Source organism: Sinocyclocheilus grahami, unplaced genomic scaffold (assembly GCF_001515645.1).
Source record: "Sinocyclocheilus grahami isolate Dianchi unplaced genomic scaffold, SAMN03320097.WGS_v1.1 scaffold284.1, whole genome shotgun sequence".
Taxonomy (NCBI): Eukaryota; Metazoa; Chordata; class Actinopteri; order Cypriniformes; family Cyprinidae; genus Sinocyclocheilus; species Sinocyclocheilus grahami.
Window position 1 is genome coordinate 1,074,800 of NW_015505463.1, and position 10,000 is coordinate 1,084,799.

The window sequence follows — 10,000 nt, forward strand, 5'->3', positions numbered from 1 at the left end:
GTGTACATAGAAAAAGTCTTAGATCTTTGAGTTCAGCTCATGAAAAATGGGGGCAAAAACAAGTGTTGCATTTATAATTTTGTTCAGTGTATGTGTATGTGTATATATATATATATATATATGCTAAATTATACATATTCTAAGCTATTTGTATTTGCTAAATTATATATATATATATATATATATATACATATAACAAATAAATATATAAAATATGCTATTCATATATGCTAAATTATATATATATATATATATATATATATATATATATATATATAAAACTTATCTTATCATTTATCCTCCTGAGATGAGATTTTGTTTTTAAATAATTTTTTGTAAATTTTCACACTGATAAAACCAGTTATCATTTATAGCGATATATGTGGGTGATTTTAAAGATGTCATTGGAACAGTTAAAGCTCATTAACGTGCGTGTCATAATTTAGGACTCTGACAGTATGTTGGTGTATGCGTGCAGTCAGGTGAATAGGTTCATCTCTTTGTTTGACTGTTAACGCAGGTCGGCCGTTCACTCTGGCATGCTAGACAGTTAAACGCATGTTTACCGTTCAGATCCTCTGGGACTCCTCCTTAGTGGCTGAGGTTACGGCGCTGATCGCATTAAGGTCCCTCGACATGTTACAGCGCATGGATGGGTTACGCTGCACGAGAGCGTGCCAAACCATGCGTGCAACTGCATCCGAGAGACCCAGACCGAGGGAGGATGTTTTTCATGAGTAGCGCTTCCAGCTCTGCCAGGATCTAAAACAACAGCGCAGTCTTATAAATTATTCAGTGTGGACAGAGAGAGTGTGACAAAACACATGCTGTAAATGAATATTTCAATGCTGGACACGAGTGCATCTGTAGAGGAAAGACTGCCTGTGTGGGAGTCTGTGTACGCCACAAACTCAGAAACCAAAACCTAGCTGAGTAGCAAGCCCAGGATGTCAGGATGAGAGGGAAAAAGCCTCCTAACCTTTAAAGTCGCTGAAAGACAGATGTTTTATTCTTTTGTGGTGACTAAGGGGGAGGGAGTGCAGTAGTTTACCCACAACTATACTCCCTCTTCCTTTGTAGGAGAACAACTCTGAAATGTTATATCACGTCGATTGAGATCAGTTTACACCACAGGGGAAGCAGCGTTTTCAGTTAAACCACTGTACCTGATTACGGCTGCGTCTCGGGAGGCTACGCCAGTGCAGAAACTCGCACGCTCGCTGACACGTGGCCTTGTGCACCTGAGCGCAGCAGAACAGAACCTGAAGCGAGGAAGGTGTAACGCACACACTTTCGCCATCCGAATTTAAGTAACAAAAATGTTTACCTTTTCCCTGGAGTAAACAGAATTTAGCCTCACTGCTGTGTTTGTTCTAATGTTTGAAAGTCTGACAAGTATAATATATGATGTTTTTAGAGTTGTTTATCATTTTCCTTTAGGAGTCTCCTGTTTTTTCTCATAGAGAGGTTGAAACTGCTGAGTTTAGATATTGTGAAGTGCATGATTTATACGGCTGTGCGCTGTGCAATTTTTATTTGCCCCTTGCAAGCTCATGGGCTGTTTCTGCAACCGGAAAAGGATCGAGATGGATTATTATCATCGACTGAGACCTGTCTGACCCTGTAGTTTACTGTCAGACATGCCCTGTCTGATGGACAGCTAGAAAAAATACACACAAAAGTAAAATACACCTTACTGATGTAATATGAAATATAAATCAGTTCCTTCTGACCAGAATGTGTGAGTTTTGGCAATTATTGTTTGTCTTCCTTGAAATCTCCCTGTTTTTCACATGGCTAATGTTTATATGGTTCATATGTATGGTGCTGTGCTGATTGTTTGTCTCTTTGTTTATCCATAGGCAAGTCTGAGAGGCCACCGTTCTCTGGTTATGGAAGAGTGCCAGGCGTCTCTGGATGCCAGGTAACAACCACAACCTTACTTTTATTATGTTTTATGTAGTTTTAATTTTTGTGTGAATCTTGCAGGTTTCTCACATAGCCCCTGATTCATCACAACTACCAAAGTGCTGAAAGTGAGCGTGCCAAATACTCCAACACACGGCTAAATGGCTAAATTATGTCCCACCTTCAATTTTAAAAACGTTAAAATGTTATTGTGAATTGCAGGCCATGGAAGTCATGTAAATTAATAAAATCATAAACAGTCTTAGGAATTGCTGTAGTGAATAATCATTATTATTATTTTTTTTTTTGTTCAGCTAAGTACAGCCTTTGGGGTGATTCTTTCGGAAAGATTTTTTTAATGTTTTTTAAAAAAGTCTATTACGCTCACTAAGACAAATATATTGTAAAAACTGCAATGTTGTGAAATATTATTACATTCTAATATAACTGTTTTCTATTTTAATAGATTGTAAAATATAGTTTATTCCTGTGATGGTAAAGAGGAATTTTCAGCAGCCATTAATCCAGTCTTCAGTGTCACATGATCCTTCAGAAATAGTTCTAATGAGAACAGCTTTTATTAGAAACAGAAATCTTTTGTAATATTATAATTTTTTACTGTCACATCTGATGAGTTTAATGTGTCCTTGCAAAAATATTATATAAAAAAAACTTTTGAATGGTAGTGTATAGTAATACATTTTTATAATTGTAGAAATGTTGCATAAATTAACATTAATGTATTATTTGTGATACCTACTGCAATTAATTAACTAATTTTAACCAAAAAATATAAAGTGGTGCCTAAAATCATTTAATAATCACAACTGGGAAAAGTCATCAAAAAGTCTGGGAAATTCATTGGTCTAAAGTTGTGGGAACCTTGTTTATAATTTCTGGTTAGTTTTTCACGTCAGATAATGTTGAGAGTGTTTTGTGATGTTTGAATGCGTTTAATCTGAATGCCTTTTTAATAACTTCTAACATGCGATTTAGAAGGGAGTGTTTATGTGTGTGTTGTGTGTGGGGAGCAGGCCTTCAGCACACAGAAACATGACTTTCAGCACTTCCATTAAAGCAGTGTCACAGAGCCCGGCCCTGCTCCCCTCCCTCAGCCACACAGATGTTCCAAACAAAGACAGGATTGTGTGAGCACACCACCCCGCTCTTGCTCCCTCGCTCTCCAGCCTGTTCATTCTCTCTGACACGGTTGACGTCAGTCAGTCAGAGAGTATACTTGGAGACCCCCCACCCTTTTTTCCCTCCACATTTTTTTTAATCGCCTGTTGCTTGCACTTTTGCTCTGTTTACATTTTGTTCGCACCCTCTCCAACTTTGTGGTAATGACTACTGGGAAACCAAGAAATAAACTCTTTTCCATCCTAGTGCAGTCTTCATGAATATTGTCCTGCATATTAGTGCTATACCTTATAGTTATTAGCAGAAGGATTTTGTTAGCATGCAGGGTCTTAGCTTTAAGATTAAACTTAATGCTAATAATATTAGAGGAAGGCTAATATCCTCCAGCTTAAGTGTGAGGTCAGCGCAGCCCTCGACCCAGACGACCCTTTAATAACCTCGCCCTCCGAGCCCAGCGCCCATCTCAGGAGAGGAGAAACACACAAACACACCTTTAAAAGCACCATGCGGTTTGCGAGCAGTGAATGGCGCTAGTCAATACGAATGAAAACACGGCTGCCTCTCCAGTGCGTTCGCTCATTCATAAAAGAGCTTTCTGAAAGGGAATGCCAGTTCAGACATTTTGTGTGGGAACTGGGGAATTTATGCTGGCCTGCAGCTGCACAGATCAGAGCCTGGCAGAGACTCAGTTTGTCTAGTCACTGAAGAAAAACAGGAAGAGCGAAAGAGCCGTTCGGTTCCTGAGCGAATGTGGGAAGAATGCGGGCTGCAGGGTGGCTGCATTAATATTCTGAACCCCGCGTGTTAATACGGCCACCGCGTCTGCCGTGCGCATATAAACGGATGACTGTCAGGTGCAGAGATTATCGGAGAAGCAGTGTTTTTAATACGCAAATCGGGCGCCTAATAACCCAGTCTGCTTCGAAAATTGAGCAATGCACATTGTGGAACCTAATAAAAGGCCCTATTTGTTCAGCGAGTGCCAAGAATGGAAATATCTGCACTATTAATCTATCAAGTGTTTGGCAGTGATGGGAAGCGGTTACAGGATTTTCACAAAGCCAAACAGCCCGTCTTTTTATGAGGTTCGTCATCATTTGCAGGCTAAACCTCTCCCTCAGCAAGGTATTATTGCATCATTTGAACCTGATGTGGAACTGTACACCTTTTATTGAGTTAAATATTCAAACTGTCTCAGCCAGCTGTGGCCCCTGCTTGCCAAGCATCTCATTGGCTGCTTTCTTTTACTAGCAAGTAATTCAGCAACAAAAACAGTGAATTTCACATAGGCTTGGGAAGTGAGAACCGCTTCTTATTTAGAACCATTAACGATTCTTACACGTGCATTCTTTGCCTGATGTGGACCGAACAACATACAACAATACTCAGTGTTTCCTGCATGAAACATGAATCACAAACAGTGTAGTCACATTCCTGAATGGTTATGAACCAGGTTTTTTTTCTTTTAGTGAATCAAAACAGTACAATTCTGCCAATGTAGTACATTTTCTAAACTAATGACTTCTACAAATCGGTTCTTCGTAGTGAGAAATAAACAGCACAAACAATTTTGCTTGATTCCCAAAGAAATTACCCTTACGAACCATTTTTTTTAGTGAATCAAAACTGCAGTGTGATCTATGTAGTTAATTCCCTAAGGAATGACCCTTATAAGGCTATTTTTTAGTGTGAATCAAAACCATTTATTACTACCAATATAGGCAGATACCTGAACGAATGACAATTAAAGAAATAGTTAATCCAAAAATTTAATTATACTCACCTTCATGTCATTCCAAACCTGTATAACCTTTTTTCTTCTGCATAGCAAAAAATTAGAAATGTTTCAGTGTTTTGTTTTTGTCCGTACAATTCAAATCAGTGAGCACCTAAACTGTTTCGTTACCATTATTCTTCAAAAATCTTCTTTTGTGTTCCGCAGTAAAGTAAACAATCATAGAATTTTCATTTTTGGGTGAATTATCCCTTTAAGAAGCCGTTGAATCGGAATCAGAATCTCACAGGTGCAGTGTATTTTGATTCCAAAACAAATGACTCTTATGAACCAGTTTTTTAGTGTTAAACTGTTTTTAGTGAATGAAAACCATTCAATGTTACCAGTACAGTCAGATACCCGAACAAATGATTTTTATGAGCCGATTCTTTTTAGTGAAACAAAACCTAAATGCTTAACCAGTGTAGCCAGACTGAATATATTTACATTTACATTTAGTCATTTTGCAGACGCTTTTATCCAAAGCGACTTACAACTGGGGAATACGCTTTTCCCCACCTTGTACATATGTATGCATCTCTCTGCAGGTAAGAGGGGCTTTATTTGACCATTTTTGTACATTATACCTCCTAAAATTATACCGTTTATTCAATTGTTGCTTGCTGTTGCTTCGTAATATCTTTGACAAGATCTTACTAAAGGCTACCCTTCCGTTGCAATATTTAACCTTGCAGCATGAAATGCTGTGATCCAAACATGAGAAATGTGAAAATACAGAAGCGATAAGAGGCAAGCGGTAGAGAGCTGCATTCAGCGGCGCGGTGGCTGTAGGTGAGCTTTGCTCCCGTCCCCTGTGTGGAGGATTATTCTGATTGTTGCGGCAGGATGCGGTTGACAGATGACTGCTATTATCTCCACCAATCTGCCTGACATTTCACTCAGGAAGATGTGAGCGGGCTCAGAAGCCCCTGTGATTCTGTCAAGTGTTCTTATAATGAACACTACTTCTCAGTATCCACAAGATTGACCGGACTGTCATGTAAGCTGAGTACTTGTTTTAAAGGCTAAACCACGGAGGGCAGTCATTTTCCTCTCACCTGCTAACACACAGCCATGTTCACGCATAAACATTCATACCCTGGAGAGAAATGAACAGGGCTTTTGTCAGTATATCGTTGTTGCGATCGCTCATACTCAGTATTAGGGATATGAACACAGTCCAAACTATTAAGTATTAAACATCGCTGTGTAGCTCATCCCAAAATGTTTGTGCAGCAGATGTGAATGATACCTTAAATCAGTAGTTCTCAACCTTTTTTACCCCAAGCCCGCCCTCTTCTCTGAATCAAAACTGCAAGGCCCCCCAACCTTTTCTATTCACAAAAACCTTTGTATTCTAGTGTTGTTACTTTTCAATTCCATGTAATTATTTTTAAACAAAACAAATGCAAGATCGATTTAAACATTCAGTGTTTTTTTTACTTAACTTAAAAGTGCTTAAAAGTATGTAAAGCTCAATTATACTATATCTTTAACAAATAAGCACAAGTCAACCTGCCATACAAATCAAGAGCACAGGGAGATGCCAAAGAACTGCATAGAAACTACTATATGGATCCATTCAGAATCGCTAAACACACCAAAATACAAATGAAAAATGAAAACATTCTGAATGTGTGGAAACTCAGCGACCTTCATCAGTGAACAGTTCCTCTGTCAGAACAAGCGATCGTGTCTGTGTTTCGAGCGTCTGATTCCCATATGTACATAAACAGCACTGATCCTCACAAACTTCTCCAAAACAGGCTTCTTCTGCAAATTTTTCGTTATAAATTTTTGTTATTATTTTGACAACTATGTGAATATACTGAACTGTTTTCAGTATAAATATGATGTTATAGTGATCAGTGCGCCGAGAGAACACATACACGGTTTGTTTGTGCATCAGTAATAACTGATACACGTGTGCATAATGTACAACTCCTGTATGTCACTGTAATCATCTTTTCTTTGATTACAGTGGTCATCCATCAAAACTTTACTAGCGCAACACTGGCTTGCTTTGTCCAGCCGAGAGCTGTAGTTTGCAAATCATCTGTTCATGCAGCAGTCGGATGTTTTGAGCCCCCGTTCAGTCTTAATTTCACACAGCGCAATGAGAAGCGGCTCTAGCTGCTTTGAAACACAGAATAAATATCACAGAATACATACAAGAGAAGTGGTGCTGTTATTTTATACATTTGTTTTATTTATTTAACATATTAATCATAAATCATAATCATAGTTAATTATAATCATTAATCGTTGAGAACCACTTCCTTAAATAATGTGGCTTGTTGTATTGTTTTCTAAGAAATCAGACTTAAGATTTTCACCCAAAAGATGAAAAAATATTTCATATATACCCACATCTTATCTAGAAACCTGAAAATGACTAGAGGCTGGGCTCTTTGTAATTTTTAAGGAACTGTTAAGCAACAGCCTACTGTTGTGCAAGTTTTTCTTCAGAAAATGTAAATTTCTCATTCATTCTATATTTAATTTAACAAAGATCGCACTAATCCCCTTTAGTTTCATGGAATCACCAGTTCTCTGAATGTAATCTTTAAATAGGATTCGACTAATTTCACATGACAATAATAAACCACAGCAAATCTCCCTAAAATCACTCTCTCCCAATTGTTAAATTAGTATTCTATCGATCTTTCATCTGACCCCAGCACTTTCCCGTCTTGTTTTTGCATCGCGGCTAGAAGTAAGAAGATAATATTGCTGTGAGGATTTCATATCATTGAACAAAGGCAACACTAGTCAGTCTGTTTTGCCATGTCAATGTCAATGATGCCACCTCTCTGACAGCCTGTCACTTTGGAAAGCTTTTTCCCCCCTCATTCCTCCTGCAGTAAAGGAGAAGCCAACCTGATTTTCACCCGATCTGATGGCCCTTGTTTTAATCGGCTAAATTCAAGGAGGAGTAGCTATTTTTAAGCTCTCTCTTCTGTAAGCCTCAATTGCAGCTTTGGTTATGACTTCTATCTGACTTTGATATTGAATTTATTTTCCTGTATACTAGGGATAAGCGATATGATCAAAACTAATATCACAATATATCTTTTTTCATCATACAATATCAATATTTATCATGATATTCATTTATATTAATTTAATGGGGAAGGAAGTGTTTTCCACATGTTTGTTAGACCTTGATTATGAATGTAACCTAACTTGTTTGTTCAGAATGAAACACCACAGAGTAAGCTATCTTTTATTTTAGGGCTCCATTAAATCCATTTTATTTTCCCCTAAATTTTGTGCTTTCCGTTTTATTTAATTTTTTTCTGGATTTTGTGTTTTGTAATTCAATACAAATCTTAAAAATGGTGTCTAATGAAATGAATGAATACAACTTTAACAATTTAATTAATCTTCTAAAATGTAATCAAAAGAAAATGACAATTCATTTACAACAAAACATTGCTTTTTTTGTTGAATAAGATGCTGCAGAACAGAACTATATAAATAAAAACATGGATGAAAAAATCTTGGTTGTATGATATAACTTAAAAATAATAACATTATTATTACTTTGAGAAGTATATTTGGTTTGTTGTGAAGATCGTTGAGTTTCAGTGTGTATTTGATGGTAGTTTTTCTTAAATGAAACGGCGTAAAGCTGGTGAAGAAACTCAGATTAGCTCTAGAGATAAAATTCATGTGGTCTGACCTCATATATTGCAACAGCAGACACTGAAAACACTGAACATCATGTCTGTTTAGTATTTATAATTTATTTTATTATAATTTATTGTTTGAAAGATTATCATTTATAAATAACCTCTAAAATAACATTTCATATATATTGCAATAAATGATAAATAATAATTATAAACTATAAAATCAGTATAAGATGCAATATAAGATATGCTCAAAAATGTAATATTTTAAAGATTTAGATTTATGAGATAAATATGATTCAAACTAAAATCACATGAAAGATGAGTAAAATTTAGGGCCATGTTTATACTTATGTGTAATTATGGTACCTTTATTAATCTTTAGTGTGATTTTAGTTTGTGTTGGGTTAAGTGGTCCAGTACAGTAGTTAACAGCCGCTCTCTAATGCATGCTGTGTCTCTCAGTATGAGTCCTGTTACCTGATTCTTTCTATTCTCGGTCACTCTTTTATCCCCCTCCCCACACTACTCTTTAACTCTGCAGACGATTAGGCTAATTGGGCTTCTTCTCTAATTGGCCTCTTAACCCAGTTTGCTGGGACGAGCGACAGAGTGGATGTTGGTCAAGGGTGCGATAGCCTCTGGGAAAACCATTTACAAACCTGAAGCCTAGGCTAATCTCCCGGTCATCAGATGCAGGTTTTGGGGCCACTGTCTCTCTTCTCTCCTCACGTAATTGGCTCTCCGTCGACAGTCTAGTGGCCCTGTCGACTTCATGGACTCTATACCGGGTGTTTTGTCAAGTTAAGCCGGCACAGTTTTTACAAGTGACCTGACAGCTCCCCCCCAAATGAATGGAGTTACATTATTGAGAGTTTTCCAACTTGTTCATTCACCCCCCCCCCCCCCCCCCCCCTTTCTCTTTGGCTCTCTCATTCTTCACTCTCCTGGGTCTGCTGCTCCTTTAAGTGAGGATGTGTCCCTGGTTGTGTGTGTGGATATGCCCTGGGGCCGTGATCAGGCCTGATCAATAGCAGTTCACCGTGAGCAGAAGGGAATCACTAGGTGAGACTGATTGGATCGATTTCTCCTTGGACTTCACTGAGCTGCTGGCACTCTCACATAAATAACTGCACAATTGTGTTCAGTAAAGAGAGGAAAGAGCAGAAAAACTCTCAGGGTTCTGATTGTGTCAAAGCACAAAACCTTCTTTCAGGGGTCACCCAATATCTGAAATGGTCATACATTCACCTTCATGTTTCATATTTTAATCTTGGTGATGCTCATTTTATTTGTAACTCTTTGTAACTCACTGTGACAGTCCAAAAGTCCTGTTATATTAAAGGCTTGTATTAAGCTTTTTTCTTATTCAGTATTAACTTTTTTAAATTGCAAATATTATCAGTGTTTCACTTTGGTTGAAGGTTTGAATGGGACAAAATTACATGAATTTCTTCTTTATGTCTTTTCTTTGTTTCCAATTTTTCAAAATTCTAAAACTTTGTTTCATGTCAGAACTTTGGACCTGACACTGTCATATTAT

The 10,000-nt window shown here is 37.5% G+C and overlaps 1 protein-coding gene across 1 annotated transcript in view; it reads left to right on the top strand.

Annotated features, from left to right (window-relative positions):
• The window catches only part of LOC107600476 (transcription factor 12-like), a 135,223-nt gene that overhangs the window by 72,299 nt on the left and 52,924 nt on the right, over positions 1-10,000 (top strand). The window contains exon 6 of the mRNA XM_016292383.1: positions 1,863-1,924. Within this exon, the coding sequence (XP_016147869.1) occupies positions 1,863-1,924 (62 nt within the window). The remainder of the gene's footprint in view (positions 1-1,862; positions 1,925-10,000) is intronic.